We start from the raw sequence: 22,921 nt of genomic DNA on the forward strand, positions 1-22,921 counted from the left end.
AAGAGAGGGGCGAGGGGAAAACATGGAGATAGCAAGTGATATCTGAAAAATTACTGCTGCCATGACCTGCTGGTGATTTATTTTGAGAAAGGCTATAGATTGAGCAAGGCCTCCTGCTGTTCCTCCTCCAGGAAGTTTAGAATTAGAACCAGCGGATATGATTCTATTGAACGTTTGCCAGAGAAAGTTCCAGAGGGAAGACCCTGACCTCTTATATTTGGTTTCGGACCCCATGACCCTCCTTCTGGAAGGAAAAAATCCTTCTGGCATCTTTTTCTTTTCTTTTCTTTTTTTTTAGCAAAAGTTTTGCTTAATCCTTGGGAACAAGAAACCCCAACATCCTGTTTTTATACGTCCAGAGCGAAAGATAAGGATCTAGCTCAGACCCTGATCCTAGTGCAGTAAGACACAATTCACACAGGGCACACATGTCTTCCCCCTTCCCAGGGCCTGTTTCAGTGCAGATTAACGCAGAGCCTTTGTAGTTTGTGAAACTTTTCTTTCCCAGGGGGTCCCGAGGTCAGGGCCAGCCCAGGGCAGGTCAGGGGCAAGGACTGTGGGGCCTCTCGAGAAGGGAGAGGGTAGCTGTGGCTGCAGAGGGTCTGGCCGATCTCGGCTTGGTCATTTGGATGCCGAGGCTGGTGTGTCCTCCAGTGAGGCCAACCCATCTGGGGGATCGGGGGCGCTCTGCTGCAGGAGTGGAATCCCAAATCACCCCAGGAGTGTCTGCGTGCATAAATCAGACTCCCCTTCCAGCTGAGTCTCAGCCAGTATTGATTGAGTTGAGGCCTGGTAATAAATTGGGGGAGATAAATCAGTTGGGAATTAAAGCAGGCACAGGGTGCGCTGGTTACAGAAAACATTTAAGTTTAATGCGTTGACTGGGAGGGGAGCGTAATTTTTCGATGGTGCCAGTTTGCTGAGGAGCGAGCCAGATGCCTCCTAAATGCTCCGGCAACGCTCACGGACTGATGAGGGGCTCGTGCGAGTTCATGGCCAGGCTGTGCTGGGCAGTGAGGTTGAGGCCTGGAAGTCACAGCTGCTCTCTGGCCAAAAGTCATGCCAAGTGCTGTTCAGACGGTGCCCAGACCCACACACCCCGCCCCGTGTCCGAGCGGCACCTCCAAGCCCGTCCCCACCCCCGCGTCCACCTGTCACCGAGGCGCGCGGCCCAGCTGTCCCCCACTCCACGACCGAGCTCACCCCGCTGTCTCCCTGCCCAGCCTTCGGAGTGGTCTCTGAAAGCAAAATTGTGTCCTCTTCTCTCCTCCGTTGCAAACTTTCCATGACCTCCCATTGCTCTTCAAAGGAAGTCAAGACTCCAGACCCAAGGCTTCAAGGCTCTTCATGCCCCACCCACTTCTTGTGGGTCTTGTTCTGGGCCACGATCCTTTCCTCCGGGACTTCATGTGTTTACTCCCTGCATTAGGCCCTTTGCACATGCTGTTCCTGCTGCCTGGATGCTCTTCCTGCCTCTCCTCACCTGGCTGGCCCCACCTGGCTGGTCCCGCAGCCTCATGATTCCTCCCCGAGCCTGCTCCTCATCGCTGGCCTGGCACGTTCCTGAGAGCACCCCTTACTTCTCCTTGTCAAAGTGAACTATTTACGGTGTCATTATCGTTCCTTGTCCGGCTCATTCACTGAGCGGGGCGGCACGAAGCCAGGTAGAAAAATCTCAGCTGGTTTGTCACCTCACAGGTGTCTTCGTGGGTGGTATCTGAAAGACAGAGCCTCAAAAACAGGCCGGTCAGCGGAAGGAGCCAGCCACGGAGGGCCACATACTGTAGGATTTCATCGGTACGAAATGTCTGGTATAGGCAAATCCACCAGAAATTAGATCCCTGGTTGCTTGGGATGGGGGACTGGAGTGTGACCCCTCATGGAATGGAGCTTCTTTTTGGGGTGAAGAAAATGTTTCAGAATGAGACGATGGTAATGGGTGAGTAATTCTGTAAAAAAACACCCCAAACCATTGAACTGTATGGTTCATTATTTAAAAGAAGATTTTATTTATTTTGGGGCTCAGTGGTTGAGCGTCTGCCTTCAGCTCAGGGCGCGATCCTGGGGTCCTGGGATTGAGTCCTGCATTGGGCTCCCCGCAGGGAGCCTGCTTCTCCCTCTGCCTGTGTCTTTGCCTGTGTCTCTCATGAATAAATAAAATCTTAAAAAAAAAAGATTTTATTTTATTTTATTTTATTTTATTTTAGAGAAAGAGAGACAGAGAGAGCGTGCAAGAGAGGGGGGCGCAGAGGGAGAGAATCTCGGGCAGACTCCCCACGAGCTCCCTCCAGGGTGCTCCGCCTCAGGACCCCTGATCAGGACCAGAGCCAAAAGCAAGAGTCAGCGCTCAACCAACCGAGCCACCCAGGCGCCCCTGAACTTCTACTTTAAACACATTTAAATTGTCTCCCTAAACCGGTGATGTCCCCCTGATGTCCCCCGTATGCGAATTACATCTCAGTAAAGCTGCACTTAAGAGATTTAACACATGAAAGTTTGTGGATTCAAAGAGAAAGTGAACTTCTCTGCGGAAAAGCAGTTGAGTTAATCCGTGAATATTTATGATGATGTGCTGGTGGGCGGAAGGAACAACCTGGAAAGGGTCCCCGGCTGGCAGTCCTGGGAGCTGCACTGACCCAGCAGCAGAGACACTGTGGGGGGAAGGGGGACGGGCTGGATGGAGAGCAGGGGCACCGAGGGCGGGCGCGGAGGGTGAGGGTGACCAGGCCGTTGGGACATTCGGGAGGAGGCACCCAGGTTGGGCTGCAGACCTTGGTCCGGGCTTGGGGTCGGGGCAGGGAGGCTGGAGAGAGGGCGGAGGGCGGGGAGACTCAGGAGGGCAGGTGCAGGGAGTCGGCCCGTGGAGACGTGGACTCCGTTCCCCTTGCGCCGCGGCCTGGTGCACCCACCGCCCCCCGGGGAAGGAGCCGTCCAGGGTCTGCACCTGTGGCCACTGCCTTCGTCCCTCACGGAGGAGGGGGCCCCGGGGCTGCTCCCCAGGGGGTGCGCTCAGTCTGATGCCTCCTCCGCCCCCCCCTTTCCTCCTGTAAATGGGGATAATGAATCCTGCGGGTGGGCCCGAGCCTTCCATCTCTCACCGACCTGCGGGTCCAGCTGGGGCCGCTTCCATGGCCCAGCGACACTCAGTCATGCCTGGGTGGCCTGGGGCCCTAGGAAAGCCCAGACGTTTCTAGGGGATTCCAGGTTGTCACACACGGGCTCACGAGCGGGTCTATCTGTTGGCCGTCGCTGCCCTCTGCTGGAGTCCCTGGGCGCTGCCACTGCAGTCACCGTCTGGGTGGCTGGGGAGGGGAGGACAGGACCCTGACCCTTCCGTCGTGCAGTCTGGTCCCCGGTGGGCTGGCCCGGGCCCAGCATCTTAGAGGGAGGCCCCCACTTCTGATGTGACTGTGCCGCTCACCCGTTCTCTCTCTGATTCAGACCCGGTATTTTGTTCTCCGTGTGGATCGCTGGGGCTTCCAGCTGCCACACTCGCTTGCTCTGAGCCAGAAGCTGTCCCGCGGGGTGCTCAGCACACCCCCGAGGGCGCTACCGCCACCTCCACCCTCTACAGGCTCAGTAGGCTCGGGACGGACTCCAAGTTGAACCCACTTTGTCCAACAGAGGGGCTGACTCCCGATCTAGCGCAAGCTGGGGTCCCCACCCCCCACTCCAGCAGTGAGCCTCTGCGACCCCAAGTGCCGGTGGCCGTCGTGTCCCTTCTTCGGCTCGGATCTGAGCCTCCTCCCTGCTTCCTTCTCACACTCGGCCCCTCTCACACTGCTGCCCTCTCTGTGTGTCTGCCTAGCTGTGAACCCGTGTATGTTTGTGTGCGTGCACACACATGCATGTCCGTGTTTGCACACGGTCTGTGTGTGTGTCTATGTCTCTATGTGCACACGTGTCTGTGTGTGCTTGTGTGTTTTACCTGTGTGCATACGTGTGTCTGCTTGTGTGTGCCCATGTCTCTGCTAGTGACCACTGGTGAGACACCAGGTGTGGCTGGAGTAAAGGGGGGAGAGCGGGGGCCCAGGCCATGGGGCCAGCTCTGCACAGTGTCCAGCAGGCCTTAGAGGAGGGGCTCCCTGTTAGAGGCGAGGGATCCACCTGGCCGAGAACCGGAGTTCTGGGCCGGGGCTGCCACCCTCCAGGGCCGCTGCCCCAAGCCACGGGCACTTTTTCAGGCCTCTGTGGCCACTGGCCACTGGCTCCTTTGGAAGCAGACCTTCTCTGGGGGGTTTGCTGTGGGGGCCCCTGGATGGCATGGGGGGCCGGCGGAGCCGCGGCGGACGGTGGGGAGCCGTCCACGTGTCCTGTCCGTGTGTCCTCCTGGGAGATGTGGGGCTGCCCTGTTGGGGCTGGAGGCAGGGGTGAGCACACCTCCCTCCACACCCGGCTCCAGGCGTGTCCTCTGCACGCGCAGGCTTCTGCGGCAGAGGGGGGTGTTGATCTCCGGACAGGACGCAGCCGGGGTTTCTCTCAAGGGAGAGGCAAGACATTGTTTTCCCCCATGCGTAGCCTCCCTGATGACTCTAGAACTCCAAAAAAGAAAACCCTACAGGACAAAAGCAGGGAGCGCGGGAGCTTTGTGGCATCTGGTGGGTCATTGCTGGGGGAAGACCCCCCAAGTGCCCCAGCGGGGGGCCCCCACTGGAACATACCCCTGAGGCCCTGACTTCTCCTCTGTGGGTGCTCATCATCCCTGCTAGCGACCAGCTCCCTGGGCCACCCCGTGTGACACCTGTGGCCCCTGCTCACCTGTGCCCCTCAGGCCAGGGGCGCAAAGGACAGAAGTTCCCTGCATCCCTCGGACGTTTCTGGGTGTAATGGGTGGAAAATCAACACAAACTGGCTTTGGCCCCTGTTGGACGTTGTTGGCTCAAACATTGGAGAAGTTCAGGGGTGCCAGGGGGTTTAGAGGCTCCAGGGAGTTGTGTGGTGCCACGACATTGCTCTCTTTCTCTTGCAGCTCCACTAACGTCTGCTTTCATGTTTGTGTCCCTCTTTTCCTGCAGTTGGGTCCCTCCGTGTATTGGGGACAGGGTGGCAGGAAGCCCCAGCTTACCTGGCTCAGGAAGGAGAAACTCTCTGAAGCCCCTGAGGAGTCCACCTGGGTCACGTGCCCAGCAGGATGGAGCCTTCTGATTGGCTGGCCTGGCTCAGGCCCACTCCCCTTCATGTTGGGGGGGTGGGCACATACCCTGAGTGACTCACCTTGCTTCATACCTGGGACCACTGGCCGGGGAGGTGGTCTCTGGAAGGAGATAATGTGGAGTAGGAAGAATGATTTTTTAAAAAGATTTTATTCATTTATTAGAGAGAAAGAGAGAGAGAGAGAGAGAGAGAACATGAGTGGGGGGCAGAGGCAGAGGGCAGAGGGGGAGGGGGAAGCAGGCTCCCCGTTGAGCTGGAAACCCGATATGGGGCTCCATCCCAAGACCCCGGGATCATAACTTGAGCCACCCAGGTGTCCCACGATTATATTTCTCTACTCAATAAATCCTTTCCTATTAAAAAAAAAAATGTGGCAACACCTCTTTCTTTTCCTAAGTTGACCTACTTTGGGAATTAAACTTGATGTGTGGCTTTTTACCAAACTTTGAAAACTTTTCACAGCTCTTATGATCTATGGAGCTTAAAACAAAAAACAAAATTAAAGAGGAAAAGTAAAATTTGACAGTAATTTCCTCACCGTGCATTTTAGCTTTTAGCTGCCCATACACTAAATGAGTATATATCATTAACTCAAAATGTGGCCCCCAAATGGGTTCTCTCTGCCATTATGGTCTGAGAATTAGGTTCCTGGGACACATTACCCCAAATATCAGTGGGGACAGTAAATGGACAAGATCCATATCCCTATGGGCTGGGGAATGAGAAATGTATGGCTGGTCATTAAAAGCCTTCGTTCAGGGATATTTTTTTTCCATTAACACAACTGAAATTGTGCTGAAAGCCAAGCTGTTATCTCTGGGAGGTGAGGGAGCTTCAGGGAGGAGCTGGGGAAGAGAGGCGAGTCTTAGCACCTGATTCGGGAGGTTTATGGGAGTCTCGGGGAGGCCTTGGCCTTGTGATTCCGGTGGAAGGGCCCAGAGCCACCTCAATGTCCCTGTCATATATGGATTCTTCATCTTCCCTCCTTCCATGTATGTCTAGAAAGGTCTGGAAAGGGTGGTCTTCAGGCCCAATGTAGTTGCTTTGTGTCCCGGCTCCCCTACTTCCCAGCTGTGGCTTCCCCCTCTGTTTGGGAAACCGACACCCATGAAATCATTGACAACAATCACCATGTATGCCTGAATATATGGGGACCTGAAGCAGAGGGGGCCTCTCCCCATGTTCTCACCAGGATCTAAGAACAGACAGCACGTTGGCTGAGATGTGGATGAAGGAGTCAAATGCCTACTTGTAATGTTTATTTAACTGGTAAAACGTGTGTGTTTAAAGTCACACAACACACGAAGTATTACTCTGGAAACATGGTAAATTCATTTTCTCACGTTTCATCCATCAATTTTATGCCAACTCTTCAGCTGGGTCTCCTCCAGTGTCCTTGTCATCACCAGGCCTTTTGAGGATCCAGCATTTTCCAGAGCTCAGCATCTTCATTCTCAGCTGAGTGGTGAGAAACACAGAGCTTTTCAGACTCCCTCCATGAGGCTGTCACTCCGCGTGTCATCATAAGGCACATGGGTGTGAGGTTAGGACATTTCTCTTGTAGGTGTGCAGGTGATCTCTTAGTGCAGTCACTTATGTTATTGCATTTTAAAGCGATTTTAATTGGCTTGTTATGTTTGCTTCCTGTTGCTGTGTGTGTAACAAATTAGCACAAACGTAGTGGCTTAAAACCACACCCATTTGTTCTCCCACAGTTCTTAGGTCAGAAGTCTGGCACAGCTTAGCCGGCTTCTCTTTTGTGGATCTTACAAGGCTGAGATGAAGTGCTGGCTGGGCTGCGATCTCATCTGGAGACCTGAGTGGGGTCGGAGCCTCCCAGCTTTGTCAGGTTGTTGGCAGAATGCAGTTCCTTGTGGTTGTAGAATTCATGGTGGCTTGCTTCTATGAGGTCAGCAGGACAAAGAGACAGAGACAGAGAAAGAGAGACAGAGAGATACAGAGACAGGGAGACAGAGGCAGAGAGAAAGAGATAGATTGAGAATAAGAGACTTTCACCTTTATTTTTAATTTTTAATTTTTTATTTTTTTTATTTTTTTTATTTTTATTTTATTTTTTTTTATTTATTTTTTTTTATTTTATTTTTATTTTTTTTATTTTTTTATTTTATTTTTATTTTTTTTATTTTTTTTATTTTTTTTTATTTTTATTTTTATTTTATTTTTTTTATTTTTTTTATTTTTTTTATTTTTTTTTATTTTTTTTTATTTTTAATTTTTTAAAGATTTTAAGAGACTTTCACCTTTATTTTTTATTTTTTTAAAGATTTTATTTATTTATTAATGAGAGAGAGAGAGAGAGAGAGAGAGAGACAGAGAGAGAGAGAGAGGGAGAAGCAGGCTCCATGCAGGGAGCCCAGTGTGGGACTCGATCCTGGATCTCCAGGATCATGCCCTGGGCTGAAGGTGGTGCTAAGCCACTGAGCCACCTGGGCTGCCCGAGACTTTCACCTTTAAAAGAAAGTTTAGCTCCCTGGACTATGTCAGAGGCCCACAAAGGATAATCTGCCCTTTGAGTAACTCAAAGCAGCTGATTCAGGATGTCACTTATACCTGCAACGTCCGTTCACCTTTGCCATACAAGCGTAACAATCACAGGGGTGGCATCCCCTCACCTTTGCCTTATTCAATCAGGTAGGAGAAGTTGAGGGTCCTGCCCAGTTTCCAAACAAGGGGCAGCATAAGGGTGTAGACACTTGGGGCAGGATCATGGGTCATCTCAGAATCCTACCTCTGCCCTCGTTCACAGTGAGAACCGATAATGGCCTTCGTGAAGATGCTTTCATGATAACGACCAATTCAATGGAATTTATTTTTTTCTCCTCTCTTCTTGACAACTTCAGGGAAGTTTCTTTGTCTTTAAATAACATTTATTGAGATCCCACTTTCTCCTTTTAAAGATAACGTCTTTCTCAAACACAGCCTTATTGTTAAAATATTTGTGGGTACTTGGAGGTCTCAGTTGGTTGAGTATCTGCCTTTGGCTCAGGTCATGATCCGGGGGTCTTGGGATCGAGTCCTGCCTCAAGCTCCCTGCTCAGTGGGGAGTCTGCTTCTCCTTCCCCCTCTGCTGCCTCCCATGCTCCTGCTCTCTCTCTCTGTCACTTGCTCTCTCTCTCTCTGAAATAAATAAATAAGATCTTAAAAACTAAAATATTTGCGAGGGCCCCTGACTATATGAGAAACGTAGTAAAGGGCTCTGATGCCTGCCTGGTCCCTCTTTCCTGAGGGACTCAATCTCGACAGTTTTCCTCCTCAAAGCAAAAGAGGGAGGCTCAGGTTAAGCACAGGAAGGTGGGGTGTCTGCAAAGTGGGAGGCCGACTTCTCTCCACACTCGGTGTCCGCTCAGCTGTGGTCCTAGCCGAGGGCAGAGCACTGGGCAGAAACGGGCTGGCGTGAACAGCATCCCCTCTGTGCTCCATGTTCCCGAGAGCAAGGGTGCGGGGGGGCGGAGATGGTGCCCTGGAGCTCGCTCAGGCAGAGAAATTGGGGGTTTCACCTCTGAGGGTCACTGAACTGTGTTGGGGGTGCGGCAAGATGCCACCAGCTGGAATCAGGCACAGGATGTGGACCTGACTGAGTCCCACGGGACAGGGCAGCTTCTGCTCCCTGCTCCTGGCCCCAACACCAGTGGGGGCGAGAGAGGGGAGAGAGGGACTGGACCCCAGCATCCCATAACCCGCTCTCCGCCACTGGAGCCATGCTGGGGAGAGGGCTCCGAATGGAACATTCCTTTGCTTATGCCACAAACTGTTGAGTGCATAGCTTGTGTTCGAGTGCATGGTATGGTTTAAACAGAGACATTTTGGGGACATCTGGGTGGCTCAGTGGTAGGGTGTCTGCCTTGGGCTCAGGGTGTGACCCTGGGGTCCTGGGATCTATCCTGCATCAGGCTCTCTGTGGGGAGCCTGCTTCTCCCTCTGCCTGTGTCTCTGCCTCTCTCTGTGTGTCTCTCATGAATAAATAAATAAATAAGAGTCATTTTGAACAGAAAGGGACAGTCTTATTTATAAGTCTATATTTAATTGAAGAAATTGCTGCACTTAGAGCAGAATATTTCCACAAAGGTTGCTGGGTGGAGGGGGAGGCAGGATCCATCACCCTTGCCCGACCAGGGAACTCCCTCCCGACCCTTGTCCCTTATCTTCAGCGTTTTCCGAGCATCTCAGTCATGCGCGTGGTGTGCTGTTTCCTGATCACGCGGTTCCAGGTGTCAGGACAGGCTTCTTGCCGGGAAGCAGGATTTGGGTCTTTCTACCCCTCAAGCGCCCCCTGCTTGCTTCCCATCCCACCCCACCCCCTTCCGGTTGTAGATCACTAGTCAGTGTTTCCAACACGAAATTGTAGGTGGACTGGGCCACAGGGTGAACAAACGAGGACGTCCCTTACTTCCTGTCCCACTCTGTCTTTCCTGGGGTTACTGGCAACCATTTTCCTCGTTGGTTTAGTTTCCTTGCGCGTGTGTGTGCGCGTGTGTGCATGTATGTATGCGTGTGTGTGCGCGTGTGTGCATGTGTGTATGCGTGTGTGTGCGCGCGTGTGTGCATGTGTGTGTGGGTTTCAAACGTACTAATTGACCTTCAGCTTCTCAGTTACCCGAGGTTCCTCTCTATGCAGATATATCCATCGTTCAATAGATTTTATCTTCCCGAAGACATTCTAGGACTTTCTGAGCGGGCTGCTCCCTTCACCTGCTGCCCGGCATCGGCCCTGAGCTCTGACAGGTCCGAGTTCCAAGGGTACGCCCTTGGTACATACTCTCTGGGTACGCCCCCCGCCCCCCGGGGCTGGCACCTCTGCAGGCCTAGGCGCTTCCCTGGCGGGGTGGCCCAGATGCTCGTCCCGGAAGGGCCTGGGCTCCTGGCCCCACGTCCTCCGCGGGCCGGGACTGTGGTCCTTGCCCACATAGAGGGACAGCCGGGCGTGCGAGCACGGCGGCCGCTCTGAGGACCCCTGCCGGCGCTGACACACCCCCGGCCACCCCTACGGCACCTCTAGAAGGCAGCCGGTTACCCCTGTGCTGGGGGCTGCTGTGGTCAGGACATCGGCTCACGCAGGCCTGCTGTGCCCTCTGCCCTAGCACGCGGCCCTCACCGGGGCACATCTGTCCCTGCAGTGGGAGCTGCACCCCGCGGCCCTGCAGCTCGGCGCTCTGGCCACGCGGTCCTCCGTGTCTCAGGGCCAGGTGCTCCGTTCCTACCCGCAGCGGGTAGCGTGCCAGGAGCCTTCCGGGCTATTTCTCCATAGAGGACACAATCTTGATCTAAAGCCTCGAGGTCTTCATCGTGACTCTCCCGTTGGGGCTCACCAGAGATGTCCCACGCTCTCTTTCTAGTCACCATGGAATTTTCTTGACCCACTTGCCCTGCAACCTGGACCCGCTGCAGCGTCCCTTCTGGCGCTGGGCCTCTTCCATGCTGCCCGCTGAGGGGCACAGCAGCAGCCCCAGGTGCTGAGCCCTCCGCCCAGCTGTATATGCTTCGCCCTCCCCGATCCCAGTTCCAGAGTAGGGCAGGGGTGGGGACGGTGGTGGCGGCAGCACAGGCCCAGTAGCACCGGCTGCAAATGGCCCCTCTCTTTCCATAGGAGACTGGTGTCCCCATGTTGGGTTTGGTCCTGGTTCAGGCTGTGATGTTGGGGGCAGACCTGAGGAGGGTGGGCATTGGCGTATGAGTCACCAGGCTCCTCTGGGGCCTCCGTCTGTCCTTCTAGCAAGAGTGAGCTTGTGTCTTCTGAGAAGGGGGCAACACCTACAGGCCCAGATGGTCCAGGGGAGTGTGAGAGTCAAGGCTCTTCAGTGCATTGACCTGCCTTGCAATGGAAAGAGACCAACTGAGAGACCAGAGAGAGCCAGAAAGCCAGAGAAGACAAAGGGAACAGAGGCCCAGCCAGCCCCCAGCGTCCCAGCTGTGCCATCCCCAACCTGCAGCAGAGGCGAGCCATTCGGTGAGCCCTGCCCGGAGCCCTGGCGCCAGGAGCCTGCATTGTCAGTCCAGGCCTCTATGTGTGGAGGTGACTTGTTAGGCCGCACTATGTACCTGGAAATCACTTCCGTCAAGGAGCACAGGATCTCGGGGGGCGTCGGGAGAAATGTGCTCCAAACCCAGTAAGTCAGAGAAGTCCAGACTGTGATCAGGGCCACGGCAGAAACGGGGTGTGACTGAGTGGCCAGTGTGTGTGTGTGTGTGGGGGGGGGGCGTTGTGGAAGCTACTTCGCTACGGTGGCTGCGGGCAGGGGCTTCCTGGAGGGGTGCGTTCAGGCTGCCAACAGAGGCTAACTGTCACGGAGAGCTTACCGCAAACCTGCTCCGGCCCCCCGAACCCTCAGGACAGCCGGTGAGGAAGGGGTCAATGTTCCTCCTGCTTTACTCAGAGAACCGAGTGACCTGCCCCACCTCACACAGCTCCTGAGGGGCCAGATTCGAAGCCCCAGGCTCCTGGCTTAGTGACAGTTTGGTGATGGGGACAGGATGGGCTCAGGCAACAGACCAGAGCCACAGAGGGTGCCATTGGTCTGCAGGTGGGGTGGGTCGGACACCTGGAGAGAATGGTTTGCTTTACCAGAGTCTGGTGCTGCAGGCCTTTGTGAGGTGCCTGGGGCCCCCCAGAGGATATGGGGGGAGAAGGAGTTGTCGATGTTGCCAGGAAGCTTGTCTAGGTGCACAGGTGAGCTAGACCAGGTGCACAGGTGAGCCAGACCAGGTGCACAGGTGAGCTAGACCAGGTGCACAGGTAACCTCAACCAGGTTCACAGGTGAGCTAGACCAAGTGCACAGGTAACCTCAACCAGGTTCACAGGTGAGCTAGACCAAGTGCACAGGTAACCTCAACCAGGTTCACAGGTGAGCTAGACCAGGTGCACAGGTAACCTCAACCAGGTTCACAGGTGAGCTAGACCAGGTGCACAGGTGAGCTAGACTGGACCCACCTCTCAACACCCAGGTCCCCAGCCCTGTGGATCTCTGCCCAGTGATGGAGGAACAGATCAACCCCTAGTCAGCCAGCCAGGTGACCACTTTTCCATCGGTGCTTTGAACACTTACTGGCTGGTGAGTGTGGGGCGGCAGTGTCCACAAGGGACCTGGTAGAGAACCATATAATCACCAGCTGCGGGGGCATGTTTTGAGAGCAGGAAACGGCACCTGACAGGAGAGTCAGGGAAACCCTCACTGAGCAGCTGTGCTGAGCCAGAGTTTGGAGAGATGGGCTGAGGTTTCTGGGCAGCTGGCAGAGCTTGGGCCTTCCCCGGTGGTCCACACCCTCCCTGTGCCTCAGTTTCCCCACCGAAAGGATGGGCTAGTGGAACCCGAAGATATTGGAATATGCTGCTGGCCTTTTAGAATTTTTTAATTTTTTTTTTTTTTTTTTTTTTAATTTATGATAGTCACAGAGAGAGAGAGAGAGAGAGGCAGAGACACAGGCAGAGGGAGAAGCAGGCTCCATGCCCCGGGAGCCTGACGTGGGATTCGATCCCGGGTCTCCAGGATCGCGCCCTGGGCCAAAGGCAGGCGCCAAACCGCTGCGCCACCCAGGGATCCCCTTTTAGAATTTTTTAAAAATGATTTTCTGAAACTCAGAAGGGCACAATTGACTCACAGGACTTCAATAATTGCATTTAAATTGCTTGTACCAGACCTCAGCTCAGGAACACCCGGCCTGTTTTGTGGGTTACAATTCTCCAGGGTCCTTGTCTCAGCCTGAGAAACTGTCAGCCAGAGAATAATCCAGCTGGAGGCATAAATTAGGGGAAGGAGTTGCCATAGGCCACTGTGGAAGCTAGTTAGCAGGTCCCGCATCCTGGGGCAGGATGGGGCAGGCCACCCAGAAGGGCTGGAGCCCTCAGGCACAGGCTGAGGCCGCAGACCACAGGTGGAATTTCTTCTTCACCAGAGAGCCTGAGCACAGCACTTACGGCCTTTCAACTGATTGGACCAGGGCCACCCAGAGCATCCAGGATGGTCTCTCTTCCGTAAAGTCATCTGATTAGGGACTGTAATCACCTCTACAAAGTAGCTTAGCAGCAACACCAAAATGGGTGTCTGATTGTACACATGGAGACTAGTCTGGCCAAGGTGACATATCCAATTCCTGCCTTTCACAGGTTTCCTTTAAAAATATCCCCCCAAATCCTGGGAGATTGGAGGTGATGAGAAAGAGATATAAATATATTTATCCATTGACAGGTATGTATCTGTATGTGGATAATATATTTGTGTAAAATCTCTCCTGAGCCAGATGGGCCCGTTGACTCTCCTTCCTTTGGAAATCGGTTCTGCGTAAAGGATTGAGATGTAATTTATATGCTTCCGTAAATGACAAGGGTTTGCCCGTATAATTAGCAATAATGATAAATAAAAATAAAATGTGGGCTTATCCATGGCCAATTATACATAATACAGCTGTAATTCCATCTGTAGGGATCATAAACCCCTGAGCGTGTGTGGGCTCCTGTCACCGGGAACTGCGCGAAACGACAGCTGACCATATAAAAATGGGTCACACATCATGTTCGAATGATGTATCCCTGGGGCGCAGGGGGCTGGGGAAGCCAGGTGTCTGAGGAGGAGAGAGGCCTGCACCCCAGTTCTCCCTCCCCTTCCCCTGGGTGGTGGGGTGCTGGGGCAGCTCCTCCGCGGGCCGAGCAGGGAGCTGAATATCCTCTGGGCATGTTCTCACTTCACCCCTTGGGCGAGTATCTCATGCGGACCGGGCCACTGAGGCTGGCGGTGACGCGGGCACGCATCCAAGGCCGCGGCGCCGGCGAGGCACAGCACAGAGACTTGGCAGGTGCTCTCCGCCAGCCGTGTCAATTATGACTCTGCTAATGAAGGTAATGTGAGCGGGCATTCACCGAGTGCTGTCCCGGTGTCAGGGGCTCTCCCAGCACCTGCTCGTCGGCCCTTAGGAGATACAACCAGCACTCGCATTGTAGAGGGGAGGAAGCTGAAGGTCAGAGAGCCAAAGTCATTTGTCCCAAGGGTCCCGGTGAGTGAGGCTGGAGCGAGGAGTGGCACTCAGCTCTGTGAAGACCCCTGCACCCCAACCCTGTGCCAGGGAGAGGAGGATTCAGAAGGGACTGGATGTTCTGTGACTTGATGGAAAGGCAGGGATGTTGCGCTCCAGGTTTTGGGCTCTCCGTGAGCATCCTTGGCAGTTGGATTTTTTTTTTTTTTTTTTTTTTTTTTTTTTTGCTGCCTGTACACATCCTTCCAAACCATTGCTAGGTTCTGAATTGCAGACTATGAAAACGGAGGCCGTCACTAGGCTTTTGGAAAGATGCTGGCTTAAGGCTAATTGCTTCACACGCATCATTAGCTCCTTTAATCCTCCCAACACCCCGCCTGGTAGAAACCACCGTGATCCTCTCTATGTGGCAGACGAAGAAACCGAGGGTCAGGGAAGTTCACTAATGTCCCCCAAGTGGCATAGATAGTGGTAAGAAGCCTTGTGGCGCTGAAGCAGGTGGGCCTGCCTGCAGACGCCACCGAGAGGCTGCGGGGCCTGGAGTCAGGAGTCGGGGCGGGGGCCACAGCTGGGGCGCAGACCGCGGTGAGGCGAGCAAGGCACTCGCCTGGGGCAAACATTTAGGGCGATGCCAGAAACGGTAATCAAGACAAATGGTATTTTAATGCAATTTTAAAAAGATCAAAATTAATGCAAAAAACCCATGAAGAACAAAAACATCAAAGCTTTAAATAAAGACGGATAAGTCACCGCGCTGCACCGAACCGCCTTGGAGCCCCAGGCAAAGGGAAAAATCAGTAATACCGATCCTGTCTTCATTTAAAATGTCGATGTTTTTGTTCATCATGGATACGTCTGCAATGATCTTAAATTTTAGAATGTGGCTTATCTTGAACATTTTGGTTGGGTTTTTTGGTGCCTCTTTAAATTTTGCTCTCCATTTCACTCCACTCTCTGTCTTGGGGGTGCTGGGTGGGCGGTGTGGGCATTTCCAGGGCCCCCCCACCCCCGGGCACCGTGCATGCGGGCGCCACCCGCCTCTCCACGTCTGTCCTTGCGGGTGTGGGGCAGCCCAGCGCCGGGACCCCCAGGTCAGCGCTCCTGGCCGGGGTCCCCCCTGCCCGCTGTCCTTTCAGGTGTGGGCAGGTCCGGAGGCGCATCCTCCGCAGAGAGGCCCTGGTGCCTCCCTCCTGCAACCCCAAGTGTGCCCAGCAGGGGGCGGCGTGGGCACGTGCATCCCCAGCCCAAGACCGGGGTAGGGGTGGGGTAGGGGTGGGGGTGGGGGTGCAGCAGGGGAGGGCTTGGGGCGCAGGGCAGTTACTTCCCACTTGTGCTGCTTTTCCCATGTCTTGCAGGGCTGCACTTCCCTCCTGGAACTCGAGGAAGTTTGCACGTTCACACCTACAAACACGCATGAGTGTTTGCTATGTGTCCTCTCGTGAGCCCCCGCGGAGTAGATGTGCACCCCCTGGTTCAGCAGAGGGGCCCCCGGACAAGGGGGAGCAGGGGCTGCAGACTAGTCTTCCCTGCTCCAGGCCTGGGTGTGTCCACCCTGCCGCCCTGGCCCTGAACAGCGGCCTCCACCCCTGACGGGTTCGCGGAGCTGAGAGCTGTCACCCCCACATTGGCCTGGCCTGTTGCATGGAGGTGGAGGGCCGAGGCCGGCCAGCCCTTTGCTACCCTGCGCCCCACCCCCCAGCACAGACCCAAGCAAGGTGGGCTTGAGCCCCAGGGGCCCAGGGCAGCGGTTGGCCTTGATAACACCTCCCCTGTCCCACCATCGCCCCCACCAGCAATAGCACTTATTGGTGCACTTATTGAGCACTTACTGTATGCCAGGCACCATGGAAAGGGCTTTGTGGCATTTGAATCCTTAGAGTGGCCCCATTTTATGGATGAGGAAGGGGGACCAGGGTCACAAGGCCGCTAGGATTCAGTCCGCTGGCCTTAGCTCTTCGACTGGGTGACAGAGGGGAGACACGGCAGACGCAGGAGGAGGTGAAGGAATGAATGCATGCGTCCCCGCCGGTCCCTTTGGACACCTCTAGGAAGTGTGACATCACGGATGAGGGGCGTCCCCTCCAGAAGGCGAGGGTGTGCTGCTCCTCCAAGGAGTCCCGCCCTCAGGGACACAGTCATTACTAATGTTTATGTCACGGCGACCATGTGCCATCCCCACAGTAACCCCAGGAGGTGGGTATTACTGTTTTTATTAGAATTCTCATTTCCCCAGAAAACTGAGGGCCAGAGAGGTTAAGTAAATTGCTAAAGGTCACACAGCACAGAAGAGTGGACCAGGATTCTAGACTCTGCATTTGGCCCCAGGGCCAGCTCCTGACCGCCAAGGGATGCCGCGCCTCCTGCCCCCCGCCCCCCGCCCTCGGAATGGGACATCAGCACGGTCTGTGCAAAATGCAGACATTTCTAGAACTAGTGAAGAAGAGTCAGCACCTTTGAGGTCCGCAGGGAAGGTGGTATCCTCCAAAGAATGTGCTCAGGGGTCAGCAGACCTGGGTGTGTGGGGCCCCACGGCTCCACTCCTCCCTCTGCAGGCTCAGAGGGGGACACTGAGGCACAGAGAGGCCAAGGCCCTGCCCACAGCCGGCCACCAAGGAGGCAGCCCTCCTGCACTCACTCCCTCTGGACTTTGTCCCTGTCCCTGGTGCCACAGATGAGCGGACCAGGGCTGACCTTTGAGGTGCTCCCGGGGTGGCAGGAGGCACAGGTCCCATGTCTCTGGTCTCCTCGGACCCCACTGTCCCCTGCCGGGCTCTCCGCCGGCCACTCGTCCCACCTCCAGACACCATCACCTCCCACACACTTGACCAAATTTGTGGCTTGATGCTGACCTTCTCGGGGTCCTTCCCAGATGCCCCCACACTAGTTAGGCCCCTCACCTCTCCCGCCTCCGAGTGCTGGCCGGAGTTTGCTGTGCTCCCTTCGGGTCTGTGGCTGTGGCCTGAGCCCTGATCACCAGGCCGCCAGCCCTGAGGGGCAGGGCACTCAGCCTTGCTGGGACCGGGGTGGGGGTGTCTTGGGGGCACGGCCGGGCGCAGGTGTGTCAGGGACAGAGTGCACAGGGGACGGGGTGGGCCAGGCGTGCGCTCCAGCTGGGGGGGTCGCAGGGCGGCTGGCGGAGGAGCCCGGAACCCTCGGCTGTGGCTGCTCTTCCTTTTCTCACTGAACAAAACCTGGTAAGGAAGTTCCCAGAGTCCTGGGATCGAGTCCCGCATCGGGCTTCCTGCAGGGAGCCTGCTTCTCCCTCTGCCAATCTCTCTCTCTCTCTCTCTGGGTCTCTCATGAATAAATTAATAAAATCTTAAAAAAAAAAAAACTTAAAAAAAAAAAAGGAAGGAGCCCTTGGCTTTTGCTCCCCAGGGAATGTGGATACTCTGTGGTCACTTGCCTGTCCTAGCCCACATCTAGCAGGACAGCTTTTCTTCTTCTGACAGGTGGGGCCCTGATGCCTTGTCTGCTCCGGGGGTCCTAGACGCCTCCCCGCCCTGGGCTGGGGTCGTTGGCACACACGGCAGGTGGCGAGCCTCCCGACTGCAGGGGGACGAGCTGGCAGGTGAGGGCTGCTCTGTCGTGGAGCCAGGAGGAGACCCCGGCTGGGGAGGGGTTGCGGGACCTCACCTGGCCGTGGGCATTGGCTCCTCCAGGTGCAGGAGACCCCAGGCAGCAAGAGGAGTTTCTGGGCCCAGGAGCCTCCTGGTCCTCCCACGGTGAGGATGGGGGCCTTCCCCAGGTGGGAAGAAGGGGGTGCCTGGAGCCCAGAGGGTGGAGGTCTGGCTGGTGGTCTGGGTGGTGACCTGGGGCCTGTGCTGGCTGCAGAGACCAGAAGGGGAGAGGAGGGGCAGGGAAGCAGGGGAATTGCAGGGGCCTGCTGGGCTTTCTGTGGGTGTCTGGCTGGTGACCTTTTGGAGGAATGGATTCAGAAGTGACTGCTATTTGTCGAGGCCCCCGTTCAGAGCGATCCTCGGCGTTAAATGTCAGGCCCCCACCGTCACCCAGGAAGCGGGAAGTGCATCCTGGCGGGATTCAGGCTGGCTGAGACCTGACAGGCTCAGAGCCCTCAGAAAACAAGCGGGCGGCCTCCTGCTTTATTGGAATATTAATTTGCGATGCATCCTCTGCGGGTTCTTTTCTTTCTATCCTTCCCAGAAGGTAGCAGGACTTTGTTCCCGACCTCCTTTGGGATTTTGGGGCAAGGGGCAGGGAGCAGAGTGGGCTTAATGATAACCCCGCTCTGGTTTTTATTTTTGAAAGGTGGGGTCTCCTTGGAGGGGCCGTGGCCAGGGTGACGAGAGCCGGGGAGGGGTTTTCAGGGCTGGGGAGCCCCGGACCCAGCCCTTGCCGCCCCCAGGGCAGGTGATAGAATCCCGGCTGGCATGAGCTGGACTCTGGGTGCTGGGCCCTGTTGACTCCGGGCCCCCGGATCCCATATTCGGCTGCTGCCCTCGGGGATGCTAAGGTCTGTGTAAGTCGATGGCCAGGGTCCAGGGCCAAGTCATCACTGAAGCAGGCTCACCCCCCTGCTGGGGCCTGTGGGCAAGCCGCTTAGGGGCTGGGACTGGGATGGGAACGGTCCTGGCCCGTCTCTCCCTGACTCCCTCGCTTGCCCTTCTCTGGATCACCAGCTCCTAGTGCTTTGGGGGGACCTTGCTTAAGATGGGTTCCTGTCAGGGACAAGGCCTGCGATGCTCCGGGTAGGTGAGCTCATCCTGGGTCCCGGCGCTGGGACGGCTCCGAGCTCACCAGCCTCACTGCCAGCACGAAGGATCCGGAGCCACCGGGTGCACACGGTGCATCATTGCACTCAGACAGCCCCAGGCCACCTGTCCCTGTGGGGACCCACGTCACCCGACTTGGTGTTGAAGGTGGGGCTTGAGGCCAGGCTGGCCCCAGCTGGTGGCCAAGGGGGCAGTGCAAGGTGGCTAAACCGGGGCAATGATTCCACCTGGACAAACGCTAATCGGGACTGTCCTCAGTGGGGGAGGTTGTGGCTGGTACTGGGGGTGTGTGGCCGGTGCACCACGTGCTGTGTGTCACCCCCTCCCAGCGCTCCCAGGGGTGACACGACCAAGTGGCCACCCAGAAGGGAGCTCATCCAAGGACCCAGAGCCGGGATGTGACCTCGCGCGATCTGGTTCCAGGTTCGTGACCCAGCGCACACCTCTGCTGCTTCGGGGGGGGGGGGGGGGCTGTTTCTTTCCTGGGAAATCCCATCCTCCCCTCCTGCTGGAAGTTCAAAGGAAGAAAAGAAGAAAACAAATCAGCCCCTCTCGTCCCCTGCCCTCTCCTCCCTCCCTCCACTCTGTCTCTGTCCCTCTAGCCTCCTGTCCTTTGCATGTCTCTCTCTGTCTGCTTCTGTCTCTTGTTCTCTCCCGCCCCGTCTCTTTCTGTCTCTGTTTCTCCCTCTTTGTCTCTCTCTATCTCCCTTTACTCCCTCCCCGCCCCTCCCCCGGGGGGTGCTGGAGGTGGGGCTGTTCTTGGGCTCTGTCCCACTTCAGGGACTTGACCTCTTCCATGTTGAGGGGAAGGCCCAGGCGTAATTAGCTAACAGAATCTCCTGCCTGCTGACAAACGGAAATCGGGTCTCGGGAGCAGATGCTGTAGGACCCATTCAAAGGGCCAGGGGTGCTGGGCCTGGCCCGGGGGTGCTGAGGGCTCTGGCCATGGCCATGGGTCTTCACAGACCTCTGGGCTTCCTCAGAGGTGTCTGTGAGTCCAGGGAGGGGAGGTGGGGTCCAGCAGCTTCTCCAAGGATTCAGGAACAGACCCCTAGTGCATTTGGATTCTCTCCAAAAGGTCTAGAGAAGGGTTTGCCCTCTGCAAGCCCGCGGCTTTCTCCTGCTCCCGGGCCCGAGAACAGTTCGGTCTGGGTTGTTGTCTGTTTTCTTTCCCGAACTGTCCGTGTCGCCGAGCTGGGTGGGTCTGCAGTGACACGCTGCACGCACGCCCTGCGTCAGAGCCGGGTGTCCAGAGGGGATCCTGAGCGAAGGGAGGCCTATTTCTGTGCGCCTGAGACAGAAGTTGTAATGAGCCCTTGCAATCCACCTCCTGTGTGCTCAGTTTCCTTCAGGGGCGTCTTAACATCCCAGGGTATGGAGGTTTGGATCCTCAGACTCACCCATCTGGCAGCTTGCAACCTGAAGCCAAGGCCTGGGTCTGAATCTCGAAGCTTTGGCAGGAGATTAAATGTATCTGATGGATTTACGCATTTATGATTTATATTTAAACTTCTCTAAAAGTGAAGTGCGGCATAATGCAGGGAAGCACACACATCCCAAGTGTTTAACTCAATGCGGTTTCACAACCGAACACACCCAGGTCACCATCGTCCAGATGAAGCCACAGCCAGTGCCCAGCCACCCCCTCCCTCCTGTGCCCCCCCAGCCCCCGCCCCTGCAAAGACCCCACCTCCCTGACTTCTCCCTGCATCCCTTTCGCGCTTTATGTAAATGGAATCACACAGCACATTCTCTTTTGTGTCTGGCTTCTTTGGACCAGCATGCCTAGGATTTATTTTTATCTCTGATCCCACCCGAGCAGTTTTCCAAAGGCGGGGAAAGATTCCACGACGTGGGTCCACCGGGTGGGTGGTGGCGGCTTACAGAGGTAGGTGCCTGGAAGGCCATCACCGGGGATCAAGATCCAGGCTGGCAAACTGGCGGCTCCGGGGCCGGTCGTGTTCTCCGTCGGGTGTGATCTGACCTGTGCGGTGCATTGTAGATCCTTCAGCGTGCATCGCAAAGTTGAAAAAATAGAAAAGGATAATTTCACCCACGATGCCCAGAATGGACGACTTAAAAAGCCTCCAGTCGTCTTTGTGGTTGTTGCTGTTATTGAGGTGAAAATCACATTACGTAAAAGGAACCAGGTGAAGAGGCACCGTTCAGCACTGTTTAGCACCTTCACCGTGTTGCACCATCTTCTCCTCTACTCCCAGACCACTCTCGTCCTCCACAAGGGAATCCCACCCCCCGGGCAGCCTCTGCTGTCCCCTGCCTCCTCTGACTTCTGCTGACCACTAACCTGCTTACCGTCCGTCTCCACCGGTTCTCCCTTCGGGAGAGTTCGCATAAGTGGGACTGTGCGTAATGCCCTCTCTCTCCATCCACGTCGTGGCAAAAGGCAAGATTTCATCCCTTTTGACGGCTGAGTAGTATTCCATCGTGTATATAGACCGCGTCTCCTTTATCCATTCGTGGGTCAGTGGACACTCGGGCTGCTTCCCCACCTCGGCTATCGTAAGCAATGCCGGGGTAAGCAGAGTATGTACCTATTTTTTTTGAATTCATGTTTTCAGTTTCTTTGGTAAATACCCAAGAGAGAATTACCAGATCATATGGTGATTCTATTTTTATCTTCACACGCTGTTTTCCGTGCAACAGGTGGCCTTTCGTGTCGGGATTCTCTCCTTTGGCATCATGTTGCTGAGGCTCATCTGCGTTGTAGTACAGTAGGTGCTTCCTGCATTTCCATTTTTAAAATTTTTTTTAGTGACTTCTGGTCATTTTTGCTTTGAGTCATTTTTTTTTTAAAAAAAAGAAACATTACTGGGGCGACTGGGTGGTGCTGTCGGTTAAATGTCCGACACCTGTATTCACTCACGTCATGATGTCGGGGTCGTAGGATCAAGCCCTGCATGGGGCTCTGCGTTCAATGGGCAGTCTGCTTGAGCTTCCCCTTCCATCTGTCCCTCCCCTGCTCACTCTCTCTCTCTCAAACAGATAAACAAACAAAACCTTAAAAAAATGAAACATTAACTATTATGGTGCTAGAGTCCCCTTTCCTGCAGATCTTCTGTTCCCTGTTCTTCAACCCCCGTCATGAAATCAGTCCTGTATAGTTTTCTTTCTAAACTGGGAATTGAGGTGGGCACTTGACGGGATGAGCACTGGGTGTTATTCTGTATGTTGGTAAATTGAACACCAATAAAAAATAAATTTATTATAAAAAAATAAAATAAAATCAACACCTGAAAAAAAAAATAAACTGGGAATTGATGGGCGACCTGAGATCCGCACAGCGCCGCCCCCCAGGCGGGCCCGAGTTCTGCAGGCCGCCCCAGGCCCACCTGACCCACTTTACTTTCCTGCCGCCCCAGCCTTGGAGTTTGTAATCCCCGAAGGACACCTGTCTGTGGCCCATGGCACGGCTCTGGGGGAGGTTTCTCTCTTTGTAGATTCACGAAAAAAAAAAAAAATGAAGACATCACATCTTTTCCGTCAAGGTCTGACTTAAGAACGGGCCTCTAGTCTGCGAGACTGTGTTCTTTACTTTCTCGTTGTTAAATTGTTCTTTTATGCGATGGTTGTGATAGCGAGTGGTGCTGTCCAGGGGTAGGGAGACCTTTTCTGTCAAGGGCCAGAACGTAGATATTTTTAGCTTTGCAGGATCTCCAGTCTCCGTTGTAACCACCCCACTTGGACGTGTAGCAGGAAAGACGCCCCATCTGCAAACAAAGCCACTGGCTGCAAACAGTGGCTGTTTACTAGAGTCCCAGTAAAACTTTACTGACACGAAGAGATGGCAGGCCACATGTGGCCAGCCGTCGTTTGATGAATGGAGCTAAAGATGATATATTTTAAATATTCTTTACTTGCAAAAACAAAAATTCAATAATGAAAGGAGCTGCCAGTTCCTGCAGTGGACACTGTTAGTGCTAATGAAGACTTCTCCACCCCCCTACCCCCCGCCTTGAAGCTGGGGTGGTTGGGAAACTTCGGGTAACGATCCATGGACAGAAGTGACATGTGTCACGGACTGCACCGTCTA

At 54.9% G+C, this 22,921-nt stretch overlaps 1 protein-coding gene across 1 annotated transcript in view; it reads left to right on the plus strand.

Moving 5' to 3' along the window:
• ANKRD60 (ankyrin repeat domain 60) overlaps positions 1–21,167 on the plus strand; it is a 45,846-nt gene extending 24,679 nt beyond the window's left edge. Inside the window, exons 5-8 of the mRNA XM_026015080.2 lie at positions 10,254–10,382; positions 11,502–11,509; positions 15,274–15,360; positions 20,873–21,167. Coding sequence (XP_025870865.2) covers positions 10,254–10,382; positions 11,502–11,509; positions 15,274–15,360; positions 20,873–21,167 — 519 coding nt within the window. The remainder of the gene's footprint in view (positions 1–10,253; positions 10,383–11,501; positions 11,510–15,273; positions 15,361–20,872) is intronic.
• The last annotated feature ends 1,754 nt before the right edge of the window (positions 21,168–22,921 follow it).

The sequence above is a fragment of the Vulpes vulpes genome, chromosome 14 (assembly GCF_048418805.1).
Source record: "Vulpes vulpes isolate BD-2025 chromosome 14, VulVul3, whole genome shotgun sequence".
Classification (NCBI taxonomy): domain Eukaryota; kingdom Metazoa; phylum Chordata; class Mammalia; order Carnivora; family Canidae; genus Vulpes; species Vulpes vulpes.